Source organism: Scomber scombrus, chromosome 9 (assembly GCF_963691925.1).
Source record: "Scomber scombrus chromosome 9, fScoSco1.1, whole genome shotgun sequence".
NCBI classification, from domain to species: Eukaryota; Metazoa; Chordata; class Actinopteri; order Scombriformes; family Scombridae; genus Scomber; species Scomber scombrus.
In genome coordinates this window covers 17,230,255-17,245,303 of record NC_084978.1, presented here as the reverse complement: position 1 = coordinate 17,245,303, position 15,049 = coordinate 17,230,255, and the positions used below count along the sequence as shown (strand labels likewise).

At 42.6% G+C, this 15,049-nt stretch overlaps 5 protein-coding genes across 9 annotated transcripts in view; all 5 read left to right on the top strand.

Moving 5' to 3' along the window:
- LOC133985674 (protocadherin gamma-A12-like) overlaps nt 1–15,049 on the top strand; it is a 211,230-nt gene that overhangs the window by 166,146 nt on the left and 30,035 nt on the right. The gene's annotated exons all lie outside the window — the stretch shown is intronic.
- Nucleotides 2,266–4,761, top strand: LOC133986308 (protocadherin gamma-C5-like). The gene has a single exon (XM_062426136.1). It carries the CDS (start codon nt 2,266–2,268, stop codon nt 4,759–4,761), a length of 2,496 nt encoding a protein of 831 aa, XP_062282120.1.
- LOC133986307 (protocadherin gamma-C5-like) lies at nt 5,525–8,104 on the top strand. The gene has a single exon (XM_062426135.1). It carries the CDS (start codon nt 5,624–5,626, stop codon nt 8,102–8,104), a length of 2,481 nt encoding a protein of 826 aa, XP_062282119.1. The 5' UTR covers nt 5,525–5,623.
- LOC133986022 (protocadherin gamma-C5-like) lies at nt 9,199–11,682 on the top strand. The gene has a single exon (XM_062425791.1). It carries the CDS (start codon nt 9,217–9,219, stop codon nt 11,680–11,682), a length of 2,466 nt encoding a protein of 821 aa, XP_062281775.1. The 5' UTR covers nt 9,199–9,216.
- LOC133986013 (protocadherin gamma-C5-like) lies at nt 12,579–15,044 on the top strand. Its single transcript, XM_062425779.1, has one exon. It carries the CDS (start codon nt 12,579–12,581, stop codon nt 15,042–15,044), a length of 2,466 nt encoding a protein of 821 aa, XP_062281763.1.

The window sequence follows — 15,049 nt, the reverse complement described above, 5'->3', positions numbered from 1 at the left end:
TTCTAGTGACTCAGTTCCAGTTCATCTTAGACAAGTTAGGTTACTAACTAAAAGTATTTCAGGATGGTATTGAAAATGGATGGATGGATGCAAAAATATGTGTAACTTTGGTGAAATTAAATCTCTTAAATCTTTGTAACTTCAACTGTGTTTAGTGTACCTAAACACAAGTGAACATGAGAAAATATGAGGCTTAACTTGAAATTTTGAGTTCGAATTCAATGCATGTGTACTCATATATGTGGACATTTGAATTCCACCATGCATATGTTGCTTTCTTTCTACAAAACATCAACACAGGACTGGCAGCAAAATAACATTTGAAATATTCAAGTCTTAATGAAGATGTGCCTATTATATATTTGATGCAAAAAATATATCATTCATTAATATCTGTGAATGATTTGTTTTGTTCCTGATAAAAAAAAAAGAAAATCAGAACTTTTAAATTAGCATATTAAACAAAGATGTCTAATCTTTGACGATGATGGGACATTTTTTGTTTCTTTATTTTACTTTTGTGTGGTTATCTCCTCTACTTTAATGCCCTGTGAACATTAACGCAGTAAAGTTTGATTGTGTGTGCTTCTGTGCACAGTGAGGGAATAGAGTGAAGTTTTGTTTTCCTCTTTGTCTGTTATGTAAGAGCCAGTGAGGCAGGCTGCCTCTCTTGCAGCATGCAGCAGCAGCAGTTGGCCGCCTGTGAAGCGCTGTCCACACCCGTGGTGCTGAAACCAACTCCAGCTCCAGCGCTCTCCCCCTCCCTCTCGTTGCCTCTCTACAACTCCCTCTGTCGCCCGCTTGCACTTACAGCAGATGACTATTAAAACACTTCGTTCAGTGGTTGTATTACATATGAAATTATATTTATTTTAATGGATTATTGCACTATTTGCAGCAATTAATTACGCATTTATTGCAATTGACATTGGCTAACATGTGTCACAATGTATAATTGGTTGGCGGAATTAAGGTGCATAATACTGTATTGTGTGTGTGTGTGTGTGTGTGTGTGTGTGTGTGTGTGTGTGTGTGTGTGTGTGTGTGTGTGTGTGTGTGTGTGTGTGTGTGTGTGTGTGTGTGTGTGTGTGTGTGTGTGTGTGTGTGTGTGTGTGTGAGGGAGAGAGAGTAAGATGTATTAGCATTACAAAATACTATTTACGTGGTTATTTTTTAACTATAATATTATAACAAAGTTTTATTGTCTTTATCTTAAAAACTGTACTTTTCCTTTTGCACTACATTGTACAATGTGCTTTGGCAATATTGCACTTCAATATAGTCTTCCCAATAACCCTTCTTTAATGTTTTTAATTAATTGTAAATTGAGAGAGGGAGACACCGATATATGTATATGTAGAGACAGACAGAGCGAGGCAAAACGGGAGTAAACGTCTCCCTGCACCATCTGGGCTCCCCCTCCCTTTTCGTTTGCTCTACAGACCTTCATACGGGTATTTTCTGTTGGCTGCTGACGGAATTATTTCTCTGAGGCTGGTGGAGTAGTGTTAAGACGTCATGACGCATGCAGACTGCACTAGCTTTCTCTGGCCACAGGAAGGCAACGAAGAGCCTTGTCAGCCACAGGGGCATGATAGAACATGCCTGCATGCAGGTACATACAGGCAAGAGGATAGATAGATTGACATAAAACACCATGTATAATCATAAAATGAGAAGTCTTTTTTTATAGGTCACTGTACTTGTACTTACTATGTATTACCATCCATTAATATCTACACCTATAATTAATAATATTATATAGTCCTCATATATATATATATATATATATATATATATATATATATATATATATATATATATATATATATATATATATATATATATATATATATATATATATATATAAAATACTCCTTAAAATACAAATGAAAGAACACATTGTTGGTGGGGAGACTCTTAAATAAGTAGTAGCTAATTATATTTCAAATAGTATAACATGGATACTTTTTCCATGCATGATACTTTTACGTCACTGTTCTGTAGACGTTTACTGATGCCATCATTGGTGGAAATAGGTTTAGTCTGTCCGCCAATGGCATCAAGAGCTGTACAAAGAGATCTACTCTCTCTCGCTGCATAGCTTCATCGTCGTAACCATCGCAGTGTTCTGCTTAGGAGGAGAGGGATACATTTGCGGACACAAAGCATGACTGTCACGGTCATATATAAGGACCTATCTACATTGGATTATAGACCATCGATCTTTAACCACTTAAGAATCTGGAACTGGAGTGAAAAGATATGGGATTTATGGAACGAGGAATAATGTCGAATAAATTAGCTGCATGGCAGGTGTTTTTGTGGTGGCATCATTTCTTGCTATTGTGGAGTACAATAGACGGGCAAACTCGCTACAGCATCCCGGAGGAACTGAAACAGGGTTCTGTGGTAGGAAATTTAGCCAAAGATCTCGGTTTGGCTGTATCTGAACTGTACCGACGTAATTTGCGGATAACATCGGAAGCTGGTAAGCAGTATTTTAGTATGGACTTGGGGAAGGGAGAACTGGTGGTGATTCATAGGATAGATAGGGAGGAACTATGTGGACAAAGACCGTCATGTCTGTTGCCTTTGGAACTTGTCATAGATAACCCCCTGCAGCTGCATAGAGTCGAGATTGAAATACTGGATACAAATGATAATTCTCCGAGTTTTCTCACTAAAGAGAAAGTGGTGAAGATTGCAGAGCTGGTCAATCCAGGCGCGCGATTTCCACTCGAAAGTGCACAGGATCCCGATGCTGGCCCTAATTCTGTACGATCTTACCTCATAAGTAAAAACGACAATTTCAAATTAACTGTTAAAAACCACAAGGATGGAAGGAAAATCCCTGAACTAGTCCTTGAAAAACCACTCGATCGAGAAAAGCTGCCTATACACAATATCATCCTCACCGCTGTAGATGGTGGAGATCCGGTGCGCTCAGGGACATCAGAAATTACAGTTATAGTACTTGACAATAATGATAATGCGCCACAGTTTGAGAAACAGGTATATGAGACTAGTGTCAGCGAAAAGGCAAAACCTGGAACAGAGATATTACATGTTAAAGCTACTGATGCAGACGAAGGACTAAATGGAGAAATTGAATACTTTTTTGCAGAACAAACACCGGATCTGATTTTATCATTATTTGACATTGAACCCTCTACTGGATCTATTGTTGTTAAAGGGATTTTAGATCATGAAACAAATGCTTTGCATAGATTTGACATAACTGCTAAAGACAAAGGTAACCCTGAAATGGATGGGCATTGTGGCGTCGAAATAAAAATAGTTGACATTAATGACAATATTCCTGAAATATTTGTTACATCTTTAACAACACCTGTTCCAGAAGATTCTGCCATTGGAACAGTTATTGCACTGATAAGTGCAAGAGACCCGGATTCAGGTGACAATGGCAAAGTTACTTTAAGCGTGTCTTCAAAATCCCCCTTCAAGTTAAATCCATCGGTCTCTAATCATTACTCATTAGTGACGAACGGACCACTTGACCGTGAAAAAAATAGCCACTATAGTGTTGAGATAAGTGCTACAGATGCTGGAAAACCCCCATTGTCGAGTGAAAAAGTAATACTTGTTGAATTGTTAGATGTAAATGATAACCCACCAATTTTCGCTCAGTCCTCCTACGTCATTTATGTAAAAGAGAATCATGCTCCTGGGAAAATCCTGTGCTCAGTGTCAGCAACTGATCCAGATTCAGGTGACAACGCTAAAATCTCCTACTCAATATTGGACTCTAAAGTGCAGGACGTTTCTGTCTCCTCTTATGTTTACATTAACTCAGATAACGGCAGCATCTACAGCATGCACTCGTTTGACTATGAGAAACTGAAGGTGTTTCAGATTCAGGTTCAGGCAAAGGACCTGGGCTCTCCGTCTCTCAGCAGCAACGCTACTGTCCATGTTTTTATCCTGGACCAGAACGACAATGCCCCCGCTGTTATTTACCCCTCCTCCGCTGCCCTGGGCTCCCTCTCTCATCAGAGGATGCCCCGCTCCGCTAAACCGGGTCACCTGGTTACTAAGGTGACGGCCGTGGACGCTGACTCGGGCCATAACGCCTGGATCTCCTACAAACTGGCGGAGGCCACAGACGCCTCTCTGTTCACAGTTAATCAGTACACAGGGGAGGTGAGGACTAAACGCGCTGTGTCCGAGCAGGACGACTCCTCTCAGCGGCTGCTTATAGAAGTCAAGGACGATGGGGAACCGGTCCAGTCCGCCACAGTCACGGTGTCCATCTTGCTGGAGGACGGCCTCCATGAGCCCATTTTGGACCTCCGACAGAGAACGATGGAGCCGAGCAAGAAAACCGGGAGAATCACCCTTTATTTGATTCTCTCTCTGGCCTCGGTGTCCGTGCTGTCTCTGGTGACTTTTCTCATCTTAGCGGTTAAATGCATCAGGAGCAGCAGAAGCAGCGGTAGTTGCTGCATGACAAGGAGCGACTGTGATGATTATAAGAACCCCAACAGAAACCTGCAGATTCAGCTCAACACTGATGGGCCTATAAAGTACGTGGAGGTCCTGGGAGGAGACATGTTGTCTCAGAGTCAGTCCTTCAGGTCCTGTATGTCTCCAATGTCAGAGTACAGTGATTTCACTTTGATTAAGCCCAGCAGCACCACTGACTTTAAGGAGGTGATTAGTGTTCTTGATGCTTCTTTACCTGACAGCACCTGGACCTTTGAGAGCCAGCAGGTGAGCAAAACAAAACGCGGACTTTAGTTTCATATAACCTGAAAGACTTGTCTGTCTGTCTGTCTGTCTGTCTGTCTGTCTGTCTGTCTGTCTGTCTGTCTGTCTGTCTGTCTGTCTGTCTGTCTGTCTGTCTGTCTGTCTGTCTTCAGAAACAGTTAAAGGTTTGTTTTCTAGAAATCTGTCAATGTAGTGTCACACTGGCACACAATTTCTGAGAAATTCAGCACCACGACTGTGGACAGCGACTGTTGGTGGAATGCAGGGGTGTTTATAGGTTTATGATTAAATGTATATGTTAGAAGGCATGAGTTTTATCTGCAATGTTCATCTTTTCTGCAAACATGACGAAATCGTTAACCTGTTTTCGATAGAATAAATAGACTCCCTGTGGATATTGTAATTGTTTACATCTGACGTTACATGAGGCAGATTTGTTGCTTTTTTTTTTCTTTCTGTTTGGTTTAAAAATATGTTTTAGCAACAGGCTTAATTTACATTATTTGACATCCCATGATCCTAATAATAATTGCCTTTGGTTAAAATGAATGGGCACAAACAGAATAGAGGCTGCGACTTTAAGAGTGTAGATCAGTTGCTTTCTCATTGGATGGTAGAAGTGGATGCTGTGCACCAATAGGAATCTGAACTGTACAAAGCAATCTAGTCCCTGCCCCCATTCAGCATCATAGCTGTAACACAACGCAAAGAGCTAGAGGAGAGAGGCAGCAATGAGATCGTATTTTGATATATAAGCAAAATGAATTGCAGTTTACAGCCATGCTCAGTCATTGTGGACTATTTTCTTGCGGAATTATATCTGCGATGACGGATTTCAGCATTGCTCTATACAATATATCATTGGGAATACATCTTTTATAGCGGAACAAGGATGACAAAGAGAATGGGATACCGAGACTGGAGATGGCAGGCGCTTTGGTGGCATCATGTCTTTCTCTTGTGGAGTACAATAGATGGACAGACTCGATACAGCGTCCCAGAAGAACTAAAACAGGGCTCTGTGGTAGGAAATATTGCCAAAGATCTGGGGTTGGGGCTATCTGAGATTTTTGACCGTAAGCTTCGTGTCGCCTCTGAGGCTGGTAAGCAGTATTTCAGTGTGGATGCGGGGAAGGGCGAGCTGATGGTGAATGACAGGATAGACAGAGAAGCTTTATGCGGACAAAGCACCAGCTGTTTGTTGCCTTTGCAGGTTGTAATTGAGGACCCATTGCAGCTTTTTCGTGTTGAGGTAGAAATACAAGACATTAACGATAATGCACCCAAATTCCCATCAAATGATATCACACTGGAGATTGCGGAATCTATGGGTTTAGGGGTTCGTTTTCCATTAGAAAGCGCCATCGATCCAGATGTTGGCAGTAATTCACTAAAGTCATACACTCTCAGTAAAGACGAATGTTTTAATATTAGAATTAAAGAAGTTGCAGGTGGAAGAAAAGTTCCTGAATTGATTTTAGCAAAACTTTTAGACAGAGAGAAAAAGTCTGTTCATAAGCTTTTATTGACAGCTCTAGATGGAGGCAACCCAGCGAGATCTGGGACCTCCCAAATATATATTACAGTCCTTGACAGCAACGATAATGTTCCAGCTTTTGAGAAAACATTGTATAAAGTCTCTGTTGCTGAAAATGCAGCAGAAGGTGCATTAATAATACAAACAAAAGCGACAGACATGGACGATGGTCGAAATGGGGAAATAGAATATTTGTTTGGAGCTCATACACCAGATACCATTTTATCTTTATTTAGTATTGACAATATATCGGGAACAATATCTTTAAAAGCAAAACTAGATTTCGAATCAACTGCAAATTATGAAATAGACATAACTGCAAAAGATAAAGGTAGCCCGAGAATGGAGGGCCATTGTACTGTACATGTTGAAGTTTTAGATGTTAACGACAATGCTCCAGAAATAATATTCACCTCTCATCCAAAGCCAGTGCGTGAAGACTCGACTAGTGGCACCGTAGTAGCTTTGCTCAGTGCCCGAGACCTTGACTCTGGTAATAACGGCAAAGTGATGTTACATCTTCCTAAGAAATCCCCATTTGCCCTAAAACCCTCGTTTTCTCATAATTACGCGCTAGTTACCAGTGGTGTTTTGGATCGAGAAAATGTCTCTGTATATAACATTGAGATAACAGCCACTGATTCAGGCTCTCCTCCACTGTCCAGTAAGAAAAGTATACCTGTCAGCATCACTGATGTGAATGATAACCCTCCTGTATTCACTCAGCCCTCCTATAATGTGTATTTAAAAGAGAATGGGGTACCAGGCTCTATACTGTACTCAGTATCAGCATCTGACCTGGATTTTGGTGAAAACGCTAAAATCTCTTACTCTATACTGGACTCTAAAGTGCAGGACGTTTCTGTCTCCTCTTATGTTTACATTAACTCAGATAACGGCAGCATCTACAGCATGCACTCGTTTGACTATGAGAAACTGAAGGTGTTTCAGATTCAGGTTCAGGCAAAGGACCTGGGCTCTCCGTCTCTCAGCAGCAACGCTACTGTCCATGTTTTTATCCTGGACCAGAACGACAATGCCCCCGCTGTTATTTACCCCTCCTCCGCTGCCCTGGGCTCCCTCTCTCATCAGAGGATGCCCCGCTCCGCTAAACCGGGTCACCTGGTTACTAAGGTGACGGCCGTGGACGCTGACTCGGGCCATAACGCCTGGATCTCCTACAAACTGGCGGAGGCCACAGACGCCTCTCTGTTCACAGTTAATCAGTACACAGGGGAGGTGAGGACTAAACGCCCCGTGTCTGAGCAGGACGACTCCTCTCAGAGGCTGCTTATAGAGGTCAAGGACGACGGGGAACCGGTTCAGTCCGCCACAGTCACGGTGTCCATCCTGCTGGAGGACGGCCTCCATGAGCCCATCTTGGACCTCCGACAGAAAACGATGGAGCCGAGCAAGAAAACCGGGAGAATCACCCTTTATTTGATTCTCTCTCTGGCCTCGGTGTCCGTGCTGTCTCTGGTGACTTTTCTCATCTTAGCGGTTAAATGCATCAGGAGCAGCAGAAGCAGCGGCAGTTGCTGCATGACACGGAGCGACTGTGATAATTACAAGAACCCCAACAGAAACCTGCAGATTCAGCTCAACACTGATGGGCCTATAAAGTACGTGGAGGTCCTGGGAGGAGACATGTTGTCTCAGAGTCAGTCCTTCAGGTCCTGTATGTCTCCAATGTCAGAGTATAGTGATTTCACTTTGATTAAGCCCAGCAGCACCACTGACTTTAAGGAGGTGATCAGTGTTCTTGATGCTTCTTTACCTGACAGCACCTGGACCTTTGAGAGCCAGCAGGTGAGCAAAACAAAACGCAGACTTTAGTTTCATATAATCTGAAAGACTTGTCTGTCGGTCTGTCTGTCTGTCTGTCTGTCTGTCTGTCTGTCTGTCTGTCTGTCTATCTATCTATCTATCTATCTATCTATCTATCTATCTATCTATCTATCTATCTATCTATCTATCTATCTATCTATCTATCTATCTATCTATCTATCTATCTGTCTATCTATCATATGGTCATAATTTTGGAAACTTGTAAGTAGTGGACAAGGCAGTACTCAGAAACAGTGAAAATATGTGTTCTAGAAATCTGTCATTATAGTCTCACACATGCACTATGTATTGTATAAAACATTTTATAATTCATATTTTTGGTTCCTTGAAAGACTGTAGTAAGCAGAGAGGAAAATCTTGAGCTATATTCTCGCAGAAGATTCCACAAATTGTCTCGTGTTTTTATTTGCTTTTTTTTTTTTACCTTCGAGGGAATTCATTTTGGTATTTAAGCATATTCACACTCAGGTTTATATTATTTTTTATATCTAAACAACACAGGGTAATGCTTGACATATTTTGTGTCAGTCTTGTCATTTCTACACATGAACAACATATTACTGTGACTTAGAAATATTGTGATTTCATTGTTTCACATTTTGCTGTATTGGGTGGATTTGCAGGAATTGTTGAAATAATAAAAATCAAGATAAATATATATTTTTTATTTTTTTTAATAAACGCATTATCTTTTATTTTTCTTTAACTATCAAATGGCTCAGTGTAAAGAGTACCCCAATGTACCTTTTCATACCTTTTTGATTTACAGTGCTGGGTCTGGAGCCCACTGCTGTTTCGATCTAATTGGATGTAGGGCAGTGTCTTTGCACCAATAGCATTAGGAGTTGTACAAAGAGATCTACTCCCTCCCCCATCCATCCTCACCACTGTAGCCAGTGCATCGCTTCGAGCAGGAGATGAGAGGAGGATGTGTTCATACACTCTGATTACATTTTATAATTGTAATTTGCATCTCATGATGCATATATATATAGGTCTCGTTTGGACTACAGCAAGTTCATAGTTGATGGATTTCTACGTTGACCTCTTTAATCTGAACAATATTTTGACGAGACATAACGTATTGTAACTGACCGAGGATGACAAAGAGAATGGGATACCGAGACTGGAGATGGCAGGTGCTTTGGTGGCATCATTTCTTTCTCTTATGGACTACAATAGACGGGGAGACTCGTTACAGCATCCCAGAGGAGCTGGAACAGGGGTCTGTGGTAGGAAATCTTGCCAAAGATTTGGGTTTGGGACTATCAGACGTTTTTGACCGTAAGCTTCGTGTCGCCTCTGAGGCTGGTAAGCAGTATTTCAGTGTGGATGCGGTGAAGGGCGAGCTGGTGGTAAATGACAGAATAGACAGAGAAGCTTTATGTGGACAAAGCGCCAGCTGTGTTCTACCTCTGCAGGTTGTAATAGAGAACCCGTTACAGTTACACCGGATAGAAGTGGAAATAAGAGACGTAAATGACAATGCTCCTAGTTTTCTCAAAAGCGACCATACAATAGAAATCGCTGAATCCACCGTTGTAGGTGTGCGTTTTCCCTTAGAGAGTGCAGAGGACCCTGATGTTGGGAGTAACGGATTAAAGACGTATACTCTCAGCAAAGATGATTGCTTTACTTTAAAGGTTAAAGAAATTGAAAATGGAAGAAAAATTCCAGAATTGGTATTAATTAAATCGTTAGATCGCGAGAAAAAAGCCATTCACAATTTAGTTCTTACAGCTATGGACGGTGGCAATCCAGTCAAGTCTGGAACTTCTAAAATAACTATCACTGTGATTGATATTAACGACAATGTGCCATTGTTTGAAAATACGTTTTATAAAGTTGCTGTTGAAGAAAACAGTCCAAACGGCTCTTTTGTAATTACAACAAAAGCAACCGACACAGATGAGGGTCCAAATGGTGAGATTGAGTACTCTCTGGGCATTCACACACCACCATCAGTGCTGGCATTGTTTCATGTTGATCCAGTTACAGGAGATATATTTTTGAAACAACAATTAGACCACGAAACTCAAACCTCATTTCGAATAGATATTAGTGCAAAAGACAAGGGCTTCCCGAAAATGGAGGGTCGCTGTAGTGTGCAGGTGGATGTGTTAGACGTAAATGATAATGCTCCAGAAATTGTGCTAACTTCAAAACCAAATGCTGTGCCGGAAGACTCTCGCAGTGGGACAGTAGTCGCTTTGCTTAGCGTCCGTGATCTTGATTCCGGTGATAACAGTAAAGTGAAGTTACAGCTTCCCAAAGGTTCACCCTTTGATCTTAAACCCTCATTTTCTAATAATTATGCACTGGTTACCAGTGGTCGTTTAGACCGAGAGACTTTCTCGGAGTATAATATTGAGATAACAGCCACTGATTCAGGCTCTCCTCCTCTGTCCAGTAAGAAAATTATACTTGTCAGCATCTCTGACGTGAATGATAACCCTCCTGTATTCACTCAGCCCTCCTATAATGTGTATCTAAAAGAGAATGGGGTACCAGGCTCTATACTGTACTCAGTATCAGCATCTGACCTGGATTTTGGTGAAAACGCTAAAATATCCTATTCTATACTGGACTCTAAAGTACAGGACGTTTCTGTCTCCTCTTATGTTTACATTAACTCAGCTAACGGCAGCATCTACAGCATGCACTCGTTTGACTATGAGAAACTGAAGGTGTTTCAGATTCAGGTTCAGGCAAAGGACCTGGGCTCTCCGTCTCTCAGCAGCAACGCTACTGTCCATGTTTTTATCCTGGACCAGAATGACAATGCCCCCGCTGTTATTTACCCCTCCTCCGCTGCCCTGGGCTCCCTCTCTCATCAGAGGATGCCCCGCTCCGCTAAACCGGGTCTACTGGTTACTAAGGTGACGGCCGTGGACGCTGACTCGGGCCATAACGCCTGGATCTCCTACAAACTGGCGGAGGCCACAGACGCCTCTCTGTTCACAGTTAATCAGTACACAGGGGAGGTGAGGACTAAACGCCCCGTGTCTGAGCAGGACGACTCCTCTCAGAGGCTGCTTATAGAGGTCAAGGACGACGGGGAACCGGTTCAGTCCGCCACAGTCACGGTGTCCATCCTGCTGGAGGACGGCCTCCATGAGCCCATCTTGGACCTCCGACAGAAAACGATGGAGCCGAGCAAGAAAACCGGGAGAATCACCCTTTATTTGATTCTCTCTCTGGCCTCGGTGTCCGTGCTGTCTCTGGTGACTTTTCTCATCTTAGCGGTTAAATGCATCAGGAGCAGCAGAAGCAGCGGTAGTTGCTGCATGACACGGAGCGACTGTGATAATTACAAGAACCCCAACAGAAACCTGCAGATTCAGCTCAACACTGATGGGCCTATAAAGTACGTGGAGGTCCTGGGAGGAGACATGTTGTCTCAGAGTCAGTCCTTCAGGTCCTGTATGTCTCCAATGTCAGAGTACAGTGATTTCACTTTGATTAAGCCCAGCAGCACCACTGACTTTAAGGAGGTGATCAGTGTTCTTGATGCTTCTTTACCTGACAGCACCTGGACCTTTGAGAGCCAGCAGGTGAGCAGATGACAGTTTATTTAATTTGATGTCGTCAAATCATTAATAAGTTTAAGTTTACATACGCCTATTTCTATCATTTCTATATACTTCATTGTCTTCTGGTAATAATATTTTTTTTGTCATGAATACTTTACTGCTCCGGCTTGTTTTATCAGCTGCATATTGCTGAGTGAGCAGTCTGACGTTATTCTCAAGTTACATTTAATATTGTTATTATATATCAGGCAAGAGTTTGACCCATTCTGCAACACCTACCCATTTCATTGCTACAAAACCTTGTCAAAAGGGCTCTGGCTAAATTGCACAATTATAAGCCGTGTGTTTTTGTTTTGTGATGATGGCAAAGCTTTTCCTCCTTTTGTAATTGTCAATGTAGATTATTTCAAACCTAACGAACGATTATAACCCTTCACATTGCTTTGTAAAATAATATTGAGTTTTGGACTTGGCTTAGCTGTGTTACTTTTGTGAATATTATTTCATGGGAATGCATATTTTCAGCATCACATTTTCAAACTCAGAAGAATACTATAACAAATCAAGCACTACCGTGCATTAACAGATTATCATAAGCACAGCTGTGTCTTTAAAAGCACCACTGAGCTTTCTTCCTATTGGATACCAGTGATGGATGATGCGCACCAATCACATGCAGAACTGTACAAAGAGATCTACCCCCTCCTCCTTGCATCCTCACCACCTTAAACGTTAACAATGCATAGGGCTGGAGGACGATGGGCGATGCACTCATACACACCGAGTTGATTCGGACAGTGTTAATTTAACTTTCAGACATGAAGAGCAATGAATCATGTGTTTTTTTAATGGGAATAGCTAATTTCCTTGGAACTGGATATTAATTTCGATTTTCTCGATGGGAAATAAAATATTGTAACGGATAAGGGATGACAAAGAGAATGGGATACCGAGACTGGAGATGGCAGGCGCTTTGGTGGCATCATTTCGTTCTCTTGTGGAGTACAATAGACGGACAGACTCGATACAGCATCCCAGAGGAACTAAAACAGGGATCTGTGGTAGGAAATCTTGCCAAAGATCTGGGTTTGGGACTATCAGACATTTTTGACCGCAAACTCCGTGTCGCCTCTGAGGCTGGTGAGCAGTATTTCAGTGTGGATGCGGGGAAGGGCGAGCTGGTGGTGAATGACAGAATAGACAGAGAGGCTTTATGTGGACAAAGCGCCAGCTGTTTGCTGCCTTTGCAGGTTGTCCTTGCAAACCCTCTAAGTTTACATCGGATCGAGGTAGAAATAAAAGATATAAATGATAATTCACCCAGGTTTCATACAAAAGAAATGTCTTTGAAAATTGCTGAATCTGCAGCAGTCGGGACTCGTTTTCTTTTAGAAAGTGCAGAGGATTCAGACGTTGGAAGTAATTCACTAAAATCCTACACTTTGACTAAAAACGACTGTTTTACGTTGAAAATGAAAGAGGTTGAAGATGGCAAAACGGTCCCGGAGTTAGTGTTAGAGAAACCTCTTGACCGGGAGAAGAAAGCCGTTCATCGGCTACTACTGACTGCATTAGACGGGGGACATCCAGTCATGTCTGGTACCTCGCAGATAATTATCACTGTGCTGGACGTAAACGACAATTTCCCAGTATTTGATAAAAATACATATAAAGTTTCCTTAGAGGAGAATACTGCAAAAGATACCTTTGTTATCAAAATTGCAGCAACTGATGCTGACGAGGGACCTAACGGAGAAGTTGAATTCTCTTTTGGCCCCAGAACACCAGATTCCGTCTCATCAGTGTTTGAGATAAATTCATTAACAGGAGAAATATATTTGAAAGGAGATTTAGATTATGAAAGAGCCTCGTCCTATAAAATAGAAATAACTACTAAAGACAAGGGGGTTCCAGTGATGGAGAGTCATTGTCGTGTACAGATAGATGTTGTTGATGTTAATGATAATACTCCAGAAATTATCCTCACGTCTGAACCGCAGCCAGTGAGCGAAGACGCACCAAGTGGCACAGTAGTGGCTTTGCTCAATGCACGTGACGCTGACTCTGGTAATAATAGCAAAGTGACATTAAGACTACCAAAAGGTTCTTCTTTCACTCTAAAACCCTCATTTTCTAATAATTACGCGCTAGTTACCAGTGGTCGTTTAGACCGAGAGACTTTCTCGGAGTATAATATTGAGATAACAGCCACTGATTCAGGCTCTCCTCCTCTGTCCAGTAAGAAAATTATACCTGTCAGCATCTCTGATGTGAATGATAACCCTCCTGTATTCACTCAGCCCTCCTATAATGTGTATCTAAAAGAGAATGGGGTACCAGGCTCTATAATGTACTCAGTATCAGCGTCTGACCTGGATTTTGGTGAAAACGCTAAAGTTTCCTATTCTATACTGGACTCTAAAGTGCAGGACGTTTCTGTCTCCTCTTATGTTTACATTAACTCAGATAACGGCAGCATCTACAGCATGCACTCGTTTGACTATGAGAAACTGAAGGTGTTTCAGATTCAGGTTCAGGCAAAGGACCAGGGCTCTCCGTCTCTCAGCAGCAACGCTACTGTCCATGTTTTTATCCTGGACCAGAACGACAATGCCCCCGCTGTTATTTACCCCTCCTCCGCTGCCCTGGGTTCCCTCTCTCATCAGAGGATTCCCCGCTCCGCTAAACCGGGTCACCTGGTTACTAAGGTGACGGCCGTGGACGCTGACTCGGGCCATAACGCCTGGATCTCCTACAAACTGGCGGATGCCACAGACGCCTCTCTGTTCACAGTTAATCAGTACACAGGGGAGGTTAGGACTAAACGCCCTGTGTCCGAGCAGGACGACTCCTCTCAGCGGCTCCTTATAGAGGTCAAGGACGACGGGGAACCGGTTCAGTCCGCCACAGTCACGGTGTCCATCCTGCTGGAGGACGGCCTCCATGAGCCCATCTTGGACCTCCGACAGAAAACGACGGAGCCGAGCAAGAAAACCGGGAGAATCACCCTTTATTTGATTCTCTCTCTGGCCTCGGTGTCCGTGCTGTCTCTGGTGACTTTTCTCATCTTAGCGGTTAAATGCATCAGGAGCAGCAAAAGCAGCGGTAGTTGCTGCATGACACGGAGCGACTGTGATAATTACAAGAACCCCAACAGAAACCTGCAGATTCAGCTCAACACTGATGGGCCTATAAAGTACGTGGAGGTCCTGGGAGGAGACATGCTGTCTCAGAGTCAGTCCTTCAGGTCCTGTATGTCTCCAATGTCAGAGTACAGTGATTTCACTTTGATTAAGCCCAGCAGCACCACTGACTTTAAGGAGGTGATCAATGTTCTTGATGCTTCTTTACCTGACAGCACCTGGACCTTTGAGAGCCAGCAGGTGAGCAGATAACAGTC